General features: G+C 44.8%; 1 protein-coding gene across 3 annotated transcripts in view; it reads left to right on the top strand.

Annotated features, from left to right (window-relative positions):
• Positions 1-2,523: 2,523 nt before the first annotated feature.
• EGFLAM (EGF like, fibronectin type III and laminin G domains) overlaps positions 2,524-19,113 on the top strand; it is a 185,071-nt gene continuing 168,481 nt past the window's right edge. For all 3 annotated transcript variants that reach the window (XM_088023705.1, XM_088023704.1, XM_088023703.1), the window contains exon 1: positions 2,524-2,620. In XM_088023705.1, the coding sequence (XP_087879831.1) occupies positions 2,524-2,620 (97 nt within the window). The remainder of the gene's footprint in view (positions 2,621-19,113) is intronic.

The raw sequence follows: 19,113 nt of genomic DNA, 5'->3' as shown, positions 1-19,113 counted from the left end.
TACATGGTGTGGTTGTTATTGGGATTCTAAAGCACTTCAGAGAGGGTCTGGTATATAATAGGTGTTAATATAATGCTAGCCATAATAGCGGTTATTATTATTTCCAATTCTTACCTCAGGGAGAATTATTTTTAGGTGGGAAAGAGCAGAACCAACATGGAAGGTATCTTCCTGGTACCACTTGCTTGGTTCTGGGTGCTACATTAGGTCTGCTATAAGAAGTCACTTTCTCATGGGGCGCCTGGGTGGCTCAGTCATTTCAGTGGTGTACTCTTGGTTTTGGCTCAAGTCATGATCTCAGGGTCCTGGGATCGAGCCCTGCCTTGGGCTCTGCACTCTATAGGGAGTCTGCTTCAGATTCTCCCTCCCTCTCCCTCTGCTCGTGCTCCCTCTCTCTCAAATAAATAAATCATTAAAAAAATCACTTTCTCATAAAAAGAGCTAGATGGTTAAGCGTCTGCCTTCAGCTCAGGTCATGATCCCAGGGTCCTGGGATCGAGTCCCGCATCGGGCTCCCTGCCCCTTGGGGAGCCTGCTTCTCCTTCTGCCTCCCTCTCTCTTTCTCCCTCTCTCTCTCTCTGTCTCTCATGAATAAATAAATAAATAAAATCTTAAAAAAAAAAAAAAAAAAGAGCTATCCAACATCTTCCAGGCCGGTGGTGAGGTAGGATCTCTCTGTCATAGGTGGAGGTTAAACCCAGGTGAATGACCTGCCACAGGTGCTGAAGGCAGGTTTCTGCATGGAATGGAGGTAGGGACTAGATGACCTCTGGGCATCCTGACAGTCCCAAGGATATATGATTCTGCTGCGTTTGAGACTAGCAATCCTGAGGGCAGTCACATTGCCTGGCATCCAAACATGGCCTTGTTATCACCTTGGAAGTGAAGAGCACCGGCTGTTCAACTTTTCTACTCTAACTCCACGTAAAAGGACAAGGTCTGGTATCACAGCTAAGACTTGCAAATACTCCAGTCGGAGTGGACTTGAACTTATTATGGGCAGTTGCACACCTGAGAACGCGGACACTAAGGGACCATATTCTCAGGCTTTGCTAACAAACAAGACTGGGCTCATTACAAACCCTCTAGCCAGGGCATACTTCATTCCTAAAAAGAAGAGGAGAAATCTTTGGGGGGTGGGGGAGATATGGGTCAACCTTGTTTCCTCCTGCTCTTCCAAGCTGGCTCCCTCTGCGGGGCACTTCCTAGGGCCTTTGATCTTTCCCCAGGAATTGGTCAAGGCTGTGTTTTCTTCCAGGTTTATTCTCTCTTGGTTTATTTATTTATGTATCTGCTTTCTCTTCTCGCTGGCTTGAAGATCAGCACGCTAGTGTGCAAGTGGACTTGAGTCCCGGGGTCTCCCTTCTCGCAGCGCCACCAGGAAACCCGACAAAAAAGCGTATTTTACTGAATCTTAGGGCAGCAAATCCAGAGGAGAAGGGAGCTGACCCGGGAACCCAGGTCCCTGAATCAGTGGCCAGGACCTCGCTCAGGCCCCCAACCCCAGCTCAGCCGGCTGTTGCTGGTCCGGGTCTGGTCTTCTCGGTCCGCCAGGGGGCTTGCGCTCGCGTCCGTCTCCCCGACGCCAGGCTTAACCTGGACTTTCATCTCTTCCCCTGGAGGGTCTCAGTTTGTCTTCCTCTGCAGGGAGGGGACCCCGCTCCCCCGCGTTGGGCCCTAATCTCCACCCCGCGTTTCCAACCGAGTGGCTGGGCCTCCGCTCTCCATCTGCGCGCCTTAAATCCCATTTATCTTCTTAGCGCCCTAGACTCGGCCGGCCCCGCCCCCTCTTCCTCTTATCCTCCCCCACTTGCAAACCGCAGACACCCTCCCTCCCCCCCAAGTGCGCTGGACAGACCACAGCAACCTTTGGAGGTGTTGGGAAAAGTCCCCAAGCTGGGTGGAAGTGACCTAGAGGGGCGCGGCTGCAGGAGGGGAGGACGGCTGCAGGAGGGGAGGGGGTACAGCCGGGGGAGGGGAAAGCGCCGCAGGATTTCAGGGTCAGGACCACAGCGCAGGGTCCTGGACTCACAGTCCCCTAACTCCCGCCCTGTCGGCCCCTCCTAGCGCCCCAATCTAGGTCACCAGCAGGGAAGGGCTGAGGCCGGGGGTCGTTAGAGGGTGATGGGAGGGCTGTCGGCCCCGGAGGTGGGCGAAGAGTAAATTGTCTCCGAGCCTGCCCCTCTCACTTCCACTCGATTGTAATTCCATCCCGGGCGGATCGAGCCTCCCTCCCTCCCACGGCCAGCCGGTCCCTCCCCGTCGGCTTCCTTCGCCGCCCCCGCCCCCCTCCTCCGAAAAGCCCTGCGGTTCCGAGAGGACTTCACTCCCGCACGCCGACCTCCCGGAGGGTGCCCGGCCTCCTCGGACTCCTCCGTCGTTGCTGGTCCAACTCCCTCAGCCCTCCACCTCCTCACCCGGGTCAGGGGATCCGCGGGGGCCGCCTCCCCCCACGTCCCCCAGGAGACGCCCATTCCCTGTGCGCCCGGGACTTGGTGAAACTTTGCAGGCGCCAGCGGTGAAATGGATTTAATCCGGGGCGCCTTGCTCCGGCTCTTGCTCCTGGCTTCCAGCCTCGGACCCAGCGCAGTGGCGCTCAGAGCGCCTCTCCGAAAGCCAGGTAACGCGCGGGGCGCGCCCGAGGACACCGCGCTCGGGTCCCGGTCCCTGCCGGGACGCAGAGCGGGCAACGAACCGCCCCTCTCTCCCCTGACCGGTGGCAGTTTAACTGGGTTCATTTCTGCCCAGAGCTGAGAAAAGACGCGAACCTCGCCCTCCCCCGCCTCCCCCCCAGCTCAGGCGGTTCCAGGGATGTTTGTTTGTTGAAAGAATAATCTATTTTCCAGACATAGTAGAGGTGGAGGCGGGCTGTGTATTTGAGCACAGAGAGCTGAGATAGGGACAGCGATCATGCTGTCTCAATTACAGAGGATTGCAACTGTGCAAGAGAAGTCAAACAGCTCCTCCTGTGTCTCTAAACATCTTTATTGAATTCATATTGTCCAGAGCCCAGCCATTTCGTGTTAAGTGTCTGTTGCCTGGCGTTCCCTGTGCCCATCTGTGATCCTGCCCGGCACTGTGTGGGATGTGGTCTCTGGTTTCAAGGATGCTTTCCACGCTGGGGCCGTTTGCTCAGAAAGGAGTGCCCGATGGGTTAATTTTACCGTATTTTGAACTCCCGTCTTTCTTTGCTGGGCAATTTAAACAAAGATGTATGGTGTTGTAGGCTGTTACAAAGAATTGGAGAGAACTGGAAACTCAGTAACTTGCATTTCCTCTCGTTATACTGGTAAAAGTTCTTCATGTATTTTTGTCTACTTTGATTTGATCTGTTGTGAGATTCTTCCAAGTACAGGCGTTCTAAACAATAAAGTGCTAAATGTTGTTGCCCGAATAACGAATTTTATTCTACTTTGCTGAGGCCGTATTTTGAATGCTGAAAAATCTGTGTTTTTCTGGGGATTTTTTGTTTTTTGGTTTTTGTTGTTTACTTTGCAAGCGAGGTTGTCTTATGGGATTAATTACATCTTATGAACAATGGAAAGCAATGTAACTTTATTTGAATGCAGTCTGCAAAACTGCAGAAAGTGCAGTTTATCTTCACAAATAACGATTCTATAAGAAAGAGACAAACCAGGGAAATTTATCAGAGGGCGAAGAAAACAATCTTGGCAGGGTCCCATAAGGCTGCTTAAATATTTTCACTGCTCAAGGATCTCTTCATTTGGAAATATGACTTGTTGCCTTTCAGCTCTGGGGGAACACCCTCACTCTTCAAGCTGTGTCTGTTGCTACCTGCCTTGAAATTTAGAGTCATTATCATAATCTGCAACACACTTAAGTTCTGAGCTATTCTATAGCCCCTGTTCGATTCATTTTGGAGATGATAGCAGTAGTCCAAGGCAGTGTTATATTAAATTGTTTCTCACATGCATGCATATACACATCTTCAAGGATTTCAGTGAAGGGCTTCTAACTTCTCTCCTTAAGATAAGCACATCATGATCAATTGTATTCTGTGGGTTTATTCATATAAAACCATCTAGTCACAATTTTTGAGTGATGCCTAGTTGTATCTATAGTTCTTAAGCTTAAGCGGTGTATGTAATATTCTTTTAAGGACAGATTTCAATCCATTTAAGCAGAATTTTTTTAAAGGCATTCCACAAAAGCCTACTGTATATAAAACTACTCATATGGGTCACCATCTTTCCTTTTTTATTTTTTGTAGCTTCTCTCCTAAAAATATTTTCTACCTGGTTCATCCAGTGTCTCATTCTGATACTCAGGCCATGAATATGCCATCTTGGCCCCTCTGGTTTTATTTGAAGCATGGATAGGGTTTTGATAGTGGAAACTCTACATTTTAAATAGTTTGGCATATTAAATACATCAAATTTGAGGTAGAAGTGGTGTTTGGACTAGGTTTAGCCTAGAAGAGCTTTTCATTACTTTATAATTTTCTCCAGACACTGGCTTTCAGGTTGGAAAACTGCTCAGATTAAAATGACAGCTACTTCATAAACTTCAGGGGAAAACTTCCTCCTGGGCTCATTTACATCCCTTGGAAAGACTAGTTTTTGATCCGGAAAATTGGTCCAGATTAAAAACTGAATGTGCCCTGCTTGGCTCTGATGTGAACAGCAACCAGCTAATTTATAATCTTCCCCAGACACCAGCAAATCCTGCTAGGATCCATATAGGAGTTTCTTTGTACCTCATTTCCTCCATAGAAATTGGTTTATGAGCAGTACTTTGAAGGGAGCGTGGCCACCATGTAGGCGTGCTGAACAGTCCTGTTTTCTTTGGATGACCCTGTCTGTCTCCTAACGCTCCTAAAAGATGGAGAAGTCTTGGATTCAAAATCAACCTGAAAATTCCCCATCCCACCTACCTCTGGTGGGAAAAAAAGCAAGTAGCAGCTTCAATGATGAGTTGAATTTGGGTCCAACATAGGCAACCTTTCCCCCCCCCACCCCAAGATAGCTCATCTTCTGCCATTGAGCATTAATAAAGAAAACTCTGCATTTGCCGAGACTAACAAGAAATGACAGCTCTTAAGTCAAATTAAATAATAATAACAAACTCTAATTTAGTGCTTGCTACATTGCTCTAAGAACTTGGCACATACTGATATTTAATCAACCCAGCAGCTCTGTGAGATGGGTATTACTATTACCCCTGTTTAGCTGAAGATGAAATTGTGGCTCAGAGAGATTAAATATCTCCTCCGAGGTCACACAACTAGTAAGTGGTGGAATGGGATTCGGGCTGTGATATTTCAGGACCAGGAAGGGAGTCCTTAGTGGTCCTGGTAGCAGAGGCCTGCAGACCTGTCCTGGCTGAACAGGGGAGCTCCCACGGGACAGAGCCAAGTGGAGGGCATTATCCCTGCTGCTGGGTGTGTGGAACCTGTTTAAACATTTGTACACGGGATCGTGCCCAGGCCTTCAAAGATAACAAGAGTGTGAACAATACTGAGATGGAGTTCTGGAAGCCATTGTCCGCTGCCCTCATCTGCAAGAATCAGGGGCTGTAACCTTACAGGTCCACGAACTGCTGCTTTTCTCTTGTTGAGCTCCTCCTGGGTGCTAAGTCTTGTGAGGGCCAGAGGATCCATCCAAGGACCTGGAGGTAGGAAAAGGGGCTTCTGACCCTAGGTAGGGTATAGGACAGTATCATCTCCCTGGGCCTTCCTGGCCTGGAAACATCACATAACCTTCATTCCTTTTCAGATTACAAATTAGATTCAGAGACCTGGAAGGAAGTGAAAAGGCCTCATTTGACAACTGGGCTGAGGGTGATTAAGGGATTTGTCCAACTTAACATCAGAAGCTGAACCGGAACTAGTACCCAGGCCCTCCTGAGTGGGTACTTCTCCCTTATCCAGAGTCCCCCAGGAAGCATGGGAAGGACTGTCGTTTTTCTGGTGTGGAGCAGGAAGGTGGGAAAGGGAAATCCAGACACGTGCTGGAATCCGCACACAGCGAGCCACACACCTGCTCCCACAGGCAGACTGGTAACTCATGGTGTTAATTCACCCTCTAGCCCAGAGAGAGGGGCTGGAGGACCACACGAGGGCCCTGCCTTTTCTCCTGTCTTTCCAGTTTGCCTGAGGCCCCAGGGGCAGTGAGACAAGGCCAGGTCAGGGTTGAGAACTAAAGGTCTTCCCTAGAAGAGCTGGGGCCCCACAGCCATCTTTAGGAAGAGCTTTTCATTACTTTATAATTTTCTCCAGACACTGGCTTTCAGGTTGGAAAACTGCTCTCATCTTTTCCTTTCTGCTCCCTCAGCATTTCCCTACCTGTAAAATTGGGTTACAGGGAAGATCCAGAGTAACTCAGAAAGAAAAAAATGAGAGTCTGGAAGAGCAGAGTTAGCTGGTGGGCAATGTATCTTGCTCGTTGATGGGGGTGAATCCAGGAGCCTCTAGGTAGCTTCTGCTGCTGCTAGCGTGAGGTTCACTGGCTACGAGTCAGAAGCCTCCCTGTTCTGGTTCCTGCACGCCAACCTGAGCAACCTGCTGCCCAAGGGACTGCTTATGTCCTCTCTTACAGCTCTCAAGCAAGTCCCCCTCCCAAAGCATGTATTTGGGGGGGCGGCTCATCTCTTCTGTCTGTCCCTCCTTCTCCCTTTCCAACTCAAAATCCTTCACTACAATGAGATCCAGATTGTCTTGCTTCTTGGGGAACACTGGAGCTCATAAAGGCCACACATATTTCCCTCCATGAGGGCCATGTACATAGCCCCAGTACCTAACTACTGGCATCCATGCAGTCTAAGCGATGTAGCAGAAATATTTCCTCCGCTCCTCCATCTCATCAGCCCTCCTACCCTCCTCTTTGTTTCCACATCCTATCTAATCCCTATAAGAAGCCTCCCTCGCCTCTCTTTCCTTGGATTCTCTGTGGAGGTAAAGGGACAGAGAGGTCAAGGTCAGGGGTAAATGTCCTATAACATGAGGCAGTACTTGTTCCTCAGAATTCTTTCTCATGGAAGAGTGACTTGGCCAGAAAGGAACTGAGTGGTGTTTTTTGCTTTTGCTTTGTGTTTCTTACCCTGAGCCCAGGGCTTTAATAATCTTAGAATTCTTTTGGGGGTAGTTGTCCATCTGTCTAACTGAAAAGTGGTCCAGTGCCACAGAGCTAGGTTTCTGGAAGACAGGGACTCAGGTGTGTGGGGCCGTGGTGGGCCCTCAGCTTCCACAGGGTGGTCCCGTGGGTAGCCTGCGTCTCTCGCCTCACCGGCTCGGCCGGCAGGACTGGCTGGTCCCAATCGACTCAGTGAATGATGGGATGTTATGACTGCAACAGAAAATCTTTTGAGCTGGTCAGGACCCCTGCCACTTACTTTGGCCACAGCATGTCAAACTGCAGATATTGGAAGTATACCTGTTATTTCAGGGATAGAAAAAGGAAAAAGGTAAAGAGGGACTACAGAGCCTAAATGGCCATTTGTGGTGGAATCCCCCAAACCCATCTTTGATTCCGCTTCCATTTTGAAGACCCCAGAGTGTGGCTTTGGCCTCCTGAAATGAGCTGGAAGACGCTTGCCTCTTAGACCCCCGAATCACAAGGGGATTGGGGGTTGGGGGGAGCAGGGCACACAGGTGAAAGAACTGCCCGCAGAGGACGCAGTGTTCAGAGCGGGCTCGGAGCAGGTGTGGCCTCAGCGGGTCTCAGGCCTCTGACCCAGGCAAGTAATTCCTGAACTTCCGTGAGGATGAGAATTCTTGGAGCACGTCACAAGCTCCTGCCTTTTTAACAAGAACCTCCGGTGACTTGATGAGGTGGTTTGCAGTCCACACGTTGAGACCTGACAAAGGACAGTTTAGGCTCCTGTCGGCCTCCCTTTCCTCCGGGCCTTCTCCCCAGATGCTCTGTGGGACACCCACAGTCTCCCCTTCCTTCCTTTGTCCGCACCACATGGGACTGGCAGCGACAACTCATTGCTCTGGATCAATATCGTAACCTTAGGCTCCACAGGTCTTCCGAAGATTGGATTTGGGGCTTGTGGTCTTCTGAAGGCGGCTGAACAACATCTCCTCTGGGCAAATCCTCCTCTTGCTCCCGGGAGGAGGGAAAGCCTGCAGTAGCACTAACAAGCAGCCACGTGGAACTCTGTGTAACCCATCCCCCCGGCCCTCATTCCCTCAGACCCACTCCACCCTCCCGGCCCCCCACCCCCCACCCCCACTCTGCACCTGTTCTTTCAGCCTCCGAGTCTGGTTTCTTCTTGGGTGAGAGCACAGACTTTAGTATTTGACAGATTTGGGTTTAAGTGCTGATGCTGTTTTTTACTAGTGACTCGATATAAGACAAGTTATGTTAGCTCTGTGGTCTCCATATCCTCCTCTGTAAAAATGGGAAAGAACCTGCCATTTAAGGTTGCTAGAAGGATTAAGTGAGGCAAGACAAGTACCAGAGCATTTAAAAGGCACAGAAGCCTGAGGCTGGAAGGCAATATTTATGGAACTGGGATTGTTTAATCTGGACAGAGGAAAACAACTGAGTGCATATGCGTGACTGAAAGAATATGTGCCGGGCACGACGAGAAACACGAACACTTATGATTTCGTGTTCCTTTTCCATACATATTAATGTATGATTGAGTACATGTGATTTAATTTGTACTGAGTCATAAAATTTTTCAGATAAATAATTGGCAAATCAGAAGGACTCTCTGGTTGACCACATGCCTCAATTTTTGGTTTGGAAAATGTGGCCGCCATGTTCGTGGTCTTGCTTGAATGGATTCCTTGGAGAAACAGTAACCTCAAGGGTGGTGGATGATGTTTGCCTGGGAATTGTCTTGGGGGGGTGTGGTGGTGGAGGGGGAGCAGCTGTTCCTGAAAGAGAATTAGCCAGACTGATGCATGACTGGGCGTCGGTGGAAATCTCCGTGAAGCTTGGGAGCTAAGAAATGGTTCGGGTTTGATTGATCAGTAGATGGGAGTAATTCTTGAACCACTCCCAGGGACATGGGATGTTAGAGGCCAGGCTCCATTAGCTGTTCCTTTGCTATGAATGTTTCTTGCATTTCCTTGGCTGGCTGTGAAACCCCCCATTTATCCCAGATAACCCCACCAGCTTATTTTAAGAATCAAAGGAAATGAAACGGACCAGTGCTTTGAAAGTGCCTAAGCACCCCACAAAAATAGGATATTATCATTCAACAGTAATCCTAGTAATTACTATTACCTTAACCAACCACACCAGCCAAGAATATACCTCCTGAAGCTTTCAACTCATTTCCAGTCCCTTCTTCTTCACTCCTCTAAAGACACTTGAAGATTCTCTCTTCATCTGACTCTGCAAATCCTGAGCAATTTAAATCTTAACACTTGTGTTTGCTGACAGGGCATCCAAGATCCGGAATCAGATTTAATGTAATGTTAATGCTATTTATTTTTCTTGGTGCAATAAGTTTATATTAGCCAGTTAATGGTTTACATTGTGCAAAAGGAGTTGTATCAGCAGACACTTTTCTGTAACATCTGGGCAATTGGAAACATAATACTTAAATACAACCTGAGTTTAGAGCCTTCCTTGGACAGATGGCTAATTTTATTGATCTAATTTTACACTTAGGAATAGGTCCCATGATCCTTTGCTCATAATTCTTAGAGTGAGCAGAGAAATAAATAAAATGGCTGATGGCTGTGAATTAGATGCCTGTTATATTGCTTGTAATTTATTTTTAAAATACTTCAGTATAAATAGTCACTGTGTGAATTACTTTAATCTGTATCCTAAGGGTACTTAATTAACACTCAAAGTAATCTGGCATAGAAGGTACCAATCCTGTGTAAGAGTTTACATCTATTTTAATCTCTCAGTGACTGTGCCATACCAATGGTCAAATGTTTTGAGCTTTATGTCTATGCTAGCCAGAAATCCACACTCCAGGGCTAGTTACCACCTGACCTTTACTATAAAGTCCACTCTTAGAGGTGGTTTGGAAAATACATGAAAATAAATGTTAGCTTAAATTCAGGCTAGATGGTTTGTTAATTAGCATGAACGATGTTAGAAATAATGTTTTTATTGGTGAAATATGTGAGTAGCTAGAAAGATCATACTCGTCCCACTATTTTTGTGTAGACAAAGAATAAGAACTAGTGAACCCAACAGTGAAGCTGCTTTGGAGTTAGGCTAAAGTCCCATTCAGTCCTGTATTTCACTCACTTAACAGTAGACTCATTTGCCTGCTCCCGCTAACTGATTTGCTAATTCTGCTGTTAGGATATTGATGTATCTGCCTCAGCAAGGTGCTTGCTGCTGTAACAAGCAACTCCACATCTCAGTGGCTTCACACAAAATATATTTTTCACTTACTCCAAGTCCAAAGTGAATGTTCCTTGTTGAGTAGCTCTCCTGGACTGCTCTCCTTCAAATGATGACTTGAAAACCTGAGTCATTCTGTCTTTGCAACCTCTATCTTGTAATACTATTATCTTTAAAATGGGCTTCCAAGGTGTCATGGAAGGTAAAGAGAAAGAAAGCTTGTGTGAGAGATTTTTATGTGCCAGGCTGGAACATGGTCCCATGACCCCAACCTAACTATAAGGAGGCCAGGAAATGTAGTTTGGCTGCATACACAGGAAGAAAGTGACCAGATGTGGGAGGTAGTTTCTGATGGAATGCTTTGGATCTCCTAAGCCCACAGACAGGGGATGTTAAAAGAGTAAGTTTATGAGAACTTTTTGACCTCTTGCCAGTGAATATTTGTGTATGTGGCAGAATTTGGCCTAGAATTTGCATTCATTATAGTGTACAACCTGGTTGAAAAGCAGATAGTTGCCATCTATCTTTGTGTGTTGGAAGCAATCATAATTTAACAAAAGATCCTGAAAACTAAGCAGTCAAATGGACTTAAATTGGTTTACAATGGGATGCAAAAATATGTATATGTTTACATGAATATATGCTATTTGTTGCTACTTATTTGCTCCATTTTACACAAAGTAAAACTAATCCCTCTTAAAAAGTAAAGTAACTATCAAGTTGGTTAAAGAGAGTGAATTCCTAAGACACATCAACTGGAACTCCAATTATTTTCCATATAGTTTTCTGGAAGCTCTTTCTATTTGTGTCCCATAACAAAAAGGACTATTCATGGTAGGATAATTTATTCAGTGAGATATGCATCTTAAAATATAAAAATCAGTTTTTAGACACCACAGGCTGCTTTGTTGGGGCTGAAGACAGTGTGGACTGATCCCAACAAAAATAAATTGATACATTGGGTTGAACCACCACACGTCTCAAAGCACTTTCATAGAAATGATCTCATTTGATCTTGTAACCCTCACCCTACTGGGAAGTCAAGAGCAGATGACTTAGCAAAGAGGAAGGCGGCAGAGCCAGGTTATGAACCTAGGTTGTCCAATCCCTAGCCCTTGTTGCTTCCCATCAATCCAGGGGTGTTCCTGCAGCTAATGGATAAGGACATGATCATTGCAACATGCTTGAGTCCAGCTCTGCAGTCAGGAGGAAACTTACCAACAAGATTTGCCATTCTTTACTTGCAGAGGCTCCATGCATGTCATAGGACACTACATACAATGAACAGGTACTGCTTTCAGTCATACTCCTGGCTGGTTAGTGTGCCCTTTGCAAAGTACATGATGACTGAAGGGCTGTTTGCAATTGAGAAGCAGCTGTACTAGCTGGAGAGTGCTCCAGAATCCCTCCAGATGTCTCCTATAGAAGACCCTTTTGGGGTGTCAGGGACCACCCAGAGGACTCAGCCGGGCCTTGAAATTTTCCATTCCTCCACATTTAGCCATCTTCTTTAGTGCCAAATGATGTTCGCTAGACCTTCAATGTGGCGTATTTCAAGGCTTATCATTCACGTCTCAAGGTCTCAAGGCTTTCTTTCTGTTGGTTTCGTTTTTTATATATATATTCTTTTTTATTTAAATTCAATTAATTAACATATAAAATTATTTTTTTCAGGGCACAGGTCTGTGATTCATCAGTCTTATATAATACCCAGTGTCCATTTCTCTCCTCTTGCCCTCCTGATTTTTTTTAATTTTTAAAAGTTTTTTATTGTTATGTTAATCACCATACATTACATCATTAGTTTTGGACGTAGTGTTCCATGATTCATTGTTTGTGTTTCTGTTGGTTTCTTAAACATATCTTTGATATTCTAGGAGTTCCTAATTAGTGTAGTTAAACAAGTATGATGAATGATGATTCATTTGAAAAAAAGAAGCATTCCTTTAAAGTAATTTATGGGCTTTGGTCACAACCTACACACATCCCTTCAACTTGGAGGAATTGTAGCAAGAATCCAATAAACAGACCTGGGTTTGAATCCTAGTTTTAAAGTTTATGGCTGTCTGACCCCAGACAAAGTACTTAATCTCTTTATGCCTTAGATTTCCATCTGAAATTTAAGGCTTGTAATACCTACGACAAAGGTTTTGTGTGATAAATAAATGAGATAATATGATTTCCGGAAATGCACCTAGGAAACCACTTAAACATTTAGTAATAATTGCACTCCAAAGTTAGTCCATATTAATTAGATTTATTATGGTTTATAGAGTTTATGTAGTGGTAGAGATGGTAGCTTTTTCACCCTTGATATAGCCTCAAATATTGAAAACATTGACACAAATATATAATTGAGTTTCGGCTCCCAGGAAAATGGAATTGAAAATAATTTCATTTCCTTAATTTTATATTATAGATATTTGGAGTTTATATTGTTAGATGCTGACTTTTGGTATCTAGATCAGTCATAAAATTCATGTTATTGATGAAAGATCTGGAATCAGCCTTAGAGTTTAATAATAATAGCCAACATTCATTCGGGGCTTTGTGTAAAACCAAGAAGAAAGAATCAAAATCATATGTCAAGATTATATATAGCCATTGTAGTAGTAACAGATTTTCATGTATCAGCTCTATGGCTCCTTACCCAAACAGAGGTTATTTGCAGTTAGAATATAAAAAAGTTTCCTTAGCTACCTTCTTTACTATGGTATTAAGAGAATAAATATAAAAGGTGCTATTTCTGTGATATCTATTCTCTCCCCGTTTTGAGTCAACCATACTCTCTGCCAGAATAATCTTCCTAAAATGCAGTTCTAATCCTGTCACTCTTGTATTTAATATTCTTTTCTGGCTCCTGCTGGCTTCCAAACTCTAAACCTGAGCATCCAAGGTCTGTCATAATATGGCTCCAACTTACTTTTCCTGTCTTCTCACTGAAGAATATACAACCTGTATTCCAGCCAAACTAGGTTATTTGCTATTCTGTAGACCACTTCTTCACTTTCCCAGTATGAACCCATCAGCATGTTGATCTGCCCCCTCGGAATATATTTCCCTCATCTCCGCCCAGGGAAATGCAGTGACCCTTCAAAGCATGGCTCCGTTGCCCCCCGTTCTGGGAAGTCTTCATGTGCCCTCTCAGCCAGGAGCCATTTGTGATTTCTCCCATTCTCCCTGCATTATGTGATTGGTGTGCCTGACTCACGCCTTCGATTTAGATTTGTAACTTTGTCAAGGCAAGCACCATGTCGGCTTCACCTGCGGGTCCCCTCCCTCGCCCAGTGGAGTGTCCTGCAGGCAGTTGGCCTTCCCCAGGCAGCTGTGGAACAGAAAGTGATGGCCTTGTGGGCAAAGATGTTTTAACATCGTGTGATTCATTCGATTCTGTTCCCAGTCCCCGGATTCATTTCCTCCCTCCAGCACCAAACAGGAAAGGTGTCGCTTCCATGTGCCAACGCTTTTGCTCCACCTGAGCAGACATTTGAAAACCCACATGGCAGTGTGATTTAGAGAAGGAAATCTCTCGGGACGCAGTCTGCGGCAGTATTGCAATTTGAATCCTACCTACGTGCTGCTGCCAAAGGCTATTGGAATTGTGGGGTTTTAAGGAGCGTCTGATTGAGTCCATCCTGTGAAATATGTCATCTCCAATACGTGGAGCACAGGTAGAGTTTGAAGTAACATGTGGGGCTGCCTCAGATCTGTGTTTTATCATGTCTTGGGAGGTGACGAAGCAAAGGCAATAACACCTTTTACTTGTACATCAAAAGATAGTGGGGGAGGAGGCGTTAATAGTCCAATGTTCAATTCCCCTCCTTCCCCCATCTGTCTTTAAAACCAAAGGAAAAGGAGGCTGTGTGGGGAATGGCATTGGCCGTGTGATTGAAAAGGTCAGGTTGCAGGAGAAGGGAGGAAGCCAGCCCCTGTCTCGTAATGAGATCTGACTGTGAGGTCGGGAGGAAAACCGTACTCTAGCTCTCCAGCGTTCCTCTTCAGTTTTATTGTGCTGACCCTGGCTTGCTTACGAAGATCAATTCTGTAATCCCTGGAAAGTAAAGCAACTGAAAGCTGGAGTGTTCACGAAGGTTTTTCCAGTCTTTGTTTGGTAAGGACCAACATGCCTGATAAAACGAATGCCCCTGCGCAGCCCAACTGAAAGCAACCAATTGATTGACCCACTCACCAATTGACTTATACATGTCTGTATGTATATACGTGTGTGTGTGTGGGTGAGTGTGTGTGCATAAACACTATATATGTGTCTATATAAACATATATGTACATGTGTATATGTAAAGCAGAGCCGAAAATAAGCTGCATTGTAATAGCAATTAAAATTGAACCAAGTAAATATGCTGCTGAAGGATTTAGGGACAAGTGTACTGATGTCTGAAATTTACATTGAAATACATAAAAAATAAGATTTCCTGATGGATGGAGAGAGGGGTAGATACATATATGATACATATATGATAAAGCAAGTAGTAAAATGTCAGTGGTAGAACCTATGTGGTGAGTATATGTGTGTTCACTCTAAAACTCACTTTTTGTGTGTATGAATATTTTCATAATAAAAGGATAGAAATGGTGAACTGAGTATTAAGGAAACAAAGGAAATGACTACAGAGTTTTATCCGTGAAGACTGAGGTTCCCACATATTCAGCTCTGCACCCACATGCCTGTGGGTTTTTTACCTTTGTCCTGCCCCTCACCCCACATTCGCTCCCTCTCTTCTCTGCCCTGCCCCTTGCCCCTTGGGGCCACCTTGCCCGGGCACCATCACTCCCTTCTCTTCCCATGGGTTCAGCCAATGGGCGGCACTGGAAGGAGATCAGAGGGAGCAGGGGAGAGAATCTGGTGTATTTCTTCCTTGGTTCCTCCTGCTTTGCTACTGTGTTTCTCTAAAAGCTTGGCTCGGTAACTTAATGTGGTTTTCTCCACTTGTACTTTCTGCCCTGGGGATAGCGAGAGCATCTCACCCGGGCTGATCTCTGGGTTGCCTTCAACATCCCTTACTCTCCCTTAAAGCAGCTCGTACCTCTCTAAGTAGTCTTTTAATTAAAATCTTTGTTAATTAAGTAAATTCTTTTTCCTGCTGGGACCATAATTGATACCTTTGGTGCTACTGCTTTGTTATATATGCCCTATTTCTACGATTTTCCTCCTTAGGCATAACTATAAGGTTTTGATTTATGTTTGCCTTGCATTCAGAACTCTCTGAGGATCAGGTCTGATTTAGCTTAAGGATGCCTGCTGTAAATTCATGGCAAAAGCAACAGGAACCTTGATCTTTTGAGGATGAACTTGTTCTCTAGGCCCAAATCTGCTGGCCTCTTGGATCAGACCCCATTGAGACCAACCTATCCATCGTTGTGTGGTGTTGAGAAATGATCGCAGTGGTGTCAAGGACTCCTAATAGAAATCCTGGAAACCCAGAGCTTTCTTGAACACACATGACATGAAGGGAACATAGTTCTTCATTTCTTGAGAAAGTCACCATGAACCAAAACTAACCTCTTATAACTCCAGTGAATTTGTCCTCAAGGGGAAAGGCCGTGGGAAGCTTGGACTTTCTCCCACTTCAGGCAGTTGTTGCTAGCTTTTAGGCTTTTGATATTTTTTAGATTTTGTTCTGATTCCTTGGCTATAAATATCTTGTACCTGATATTCTACTGATTTAAGTTGGAAATGCTTATTACTCTAATTTAAAAGAATTAATTAGGTTACATCCATTGTCTTGGTTTGGATTCGCCAGTAACAGACCTTAAGACAAAAATTTGAGTAAAAATAATTTATTTGAAAGGTAAACAGAACAAAACAAAACCAGAAAAGAGGAGCATGGGGGAGTGAGACGAGGAGTCCACCGAGAAGGCAATCCCCGGAGGTTTTCTTGTCAAGCGGGATACGTTGTGGGTGATAGAGCTTAAACTTGGGGGAGAAACTCAAGGAAGTGTTAAAGAACACGTGGTTCGGAGTTGTCCTACCTGAGGGGAAAAGGCTCTGGGGCATTCGGACCAACTTTTTCGTCCCTGGGGAAGGGCTGCTGCAGGGGAGGCTGTTCATTCCCCAACACTGCCAGCCTGCCAGTTGTGTCGGCAGAGCAGATTTCTGTCTTCTGAGAAACTCTCTGGCAAAAAGTTGCAGAGATTGATGGCTGGAAGTGGGCTGACCAGCTCTGAAGTGGTGGGGTGGGAGGGATTATGGTGGGTACTAACAGTGCTTCTACACCCATAACTGATGAATTTTATTTGGAAGTTCAGGACTGACACCTCCTTCCCTGCAGAAGGTGTTTATGGCAAAAAAGCAGAAGATGTTTAAAAACTCAACAGCCGGAGTCCTAGTTCTTAGTCCTAACCTGCACTAGGATTTTCTGTGGGGGGTGGGGGGGTGACTCTCCACCGCTGTACAAAATTTAGGCTATGATTGAATCAGTTCTCCAGTTGGAAGTATTCAGGAAGGCTGACTGCACTTGGTTTGTAGATCAGACAACCACCACCACCACCAACCAACCAAACAAAACCCAAAACTGTGCTAATTGAGAACGCCAATAGGAATTACAGTCTTCATTGCTTATGGGTATATGCTCTGTTGTTTAGAATTTGTTCTAGGTTGTTGATTGTTACAATGGCATTTACATTTAAAGGCATGCATTGTGCCTTCACAAAACAATAACAATTGCTAACATTTATATAGTGCTTGCTAGATACCACGCACTGGTAGGAACAACACCGCCTTCTAAGGCTGGTATCATAGAAACCCTGAATTTTAACACAAGAAGGAACCCTAGGGGTAAATGTCTAACCCTGTATTGTCTAGTGAAGATAAGTCACTTGCTTAAGGTCATGCATCTCATTAGTGGCAGAATGAGCACTAGGACCCAAGTCTTTTGATTGTGGCCCAATGCTTTGTCTGCTAGACCCACCACCTCCATGACCATGGGTGTGTAGGTAGAGACTCATGTCAACTTCTGTTTTCATTGACTATGTCTTCTTTCCCTTCAAAAGCGGTCTTTGCTTATTCGTTTAGAGGTAATGAGCCTTCAGGCTCTCAAGACAGTGCTATGTCCAGAGAAAAAAATGACCTGTAAAAAGATTTCTTCTGCTTGTCAGTAATGGCCCAAGCTACCTTCTTGGCTCCTCCTGGTTAGCTCCAAACTATAGGATCTGTGAGAGGCACCATCTTCAAAGCCAGACCCATAGGTAGGTAGACAGGGGTGTCAGGGTGGAGAAAAGAATGACTTTATACAGGATCAGAATGTCCATCTGGAATTAACTCCATAGCATGCTCTTGAGTGACTCCTTCCAGGAGGCATCCTGAAAGAGAAGTTGAAGAGAAATTTGTGTCATAAGACAGTGTCAGTGGCTTAATCATTGGCTTGTCTCTCATTGTTGGGGATAACCTTGAGGAATTAATCCATGATGGCAAAGTTCCAGAACATCTTTAGAAAACACACTGACAATCATAACTTATAGAGCACTGCCTAGTATAGAACTGATCCTTAAGAGCTGGATTAGAAAACGTTTTCTTTAAAGGGTCAGATTGTAAATATTTAGTTGTTGTTGTTGTTGTTGTTTTTAATTTGTTGGGTCTGTATTGCAACTACTCAGCTTGGTATTGTAAAGAAAACATAGCCATAGGCAATATGTAAATAAATGTGTGTGACTATGTTTCAATAAAACTTTATTTACAAAACAAGCTGAGTGCCATATTTTGCTGGAATTCTGGTCAGCCCTAAACCTTCAGGAAGTACAGGTTAGCAGGCCCACCACTCTCTTTTGTATGTTCCTTCTATGGTGTCTTTACTCATTATTAATATCATTAACATTGTCTTTTCCTGCTGAAAGTTTCTTGTTTTCTGGCAAAAAACTTGATTCAGGCCCCAAACACCAACAAAGACAGGGCTGTTCTAGTACTTAAGAAGTATGCTGGCTGTTAGAGCAGGTCCAGGGCACTTAGCTTCAGATGGGTGTGGGGGTCTTGTTCTGATTTTAAATAATCCTGAAACAATTGAGTTATTAACCAATAGATTCTCCATTGGATGTAGATAATAGGCAATAAATGAGTATGTCTAAAATACACATACATAGAAAGCATTATGGGTCTGAGCCATATCCTAGGAGCCTCATTCAGCTCGTATTTTAAAGTTATGACAATTGCTTTGTTTTAAAGGGACAATAAAACCCAGTTGTTATCAAGAGTAACTATTTTCATATAATTACAGTAGAAACCCTCCTATCAAGTCCAATTTGCCTTGGTTAGTTAATTGAAAGAGTCAGTTAAGGGGACAATTTAAATATAGATACATTTTATTTTCACTTAAAAAATAGTAACGGGAGATTTATTTGACAATGTTGGGAAGTAGGGGGAGAACTTTTTTTTTCTTTAGCATGGGCACACTGGAGTTCTTGGTCATCCTACAAGCATATACCGCAACCGATGGGCTTTATGTGAGTACAGGATGCTTCTAGATTTTCCAGTCTTTTAGAGTTGTAGCAGTTGTTGTTTAGAGTCCCCTTTATTGAGTTAGCCCAAAGCAGTCAATCTAGTTTTTACTAGAAACAACTTTCTCTTGTACTTGTATTTCATCCATTTACAAAAGGAAAGGGTGGAGTCTTGGGAAGCACACCCCCGGCTGCTGGGGGAGCAAAGGCACAGGGTCTTACAGAGAGGGGAGCCTTGTAGACCCCAAGCCTGCCTGGGGTGTGGGCAGCAGTTGGTAGCAGTATGCTTTGCAGAGGGAGTGGACTCCGGAAATACGTAGACTTTCATTTGCTCACAGTGCCTTAAAAAGTTGTTTGGTTTTGGTTTGTTATATCCTGC

Source organism: Eumetopias jubatus, unplaced genomic scaffold (assembly GCF_037043125.1).
Source record: "Eumetopias jubatus isolate StellerSeaLion01/CBP00866 unplaced genomic scaffold, mEumJub1_p1.0 scaffold_5, whole genome shotgun sequence".
NCBI classification, from domain to species: Eukaryota; Metazoa; Chordata; class Mammalia; order Carnivora; family Otariidae; genus Eumetopias; species Eumetopias jubatus.
The sequence above is the reverse complement of the archived record's forward strand: the minus strand, read 5'-3'. Positions and strand labels throughout refer to the sequence as shown.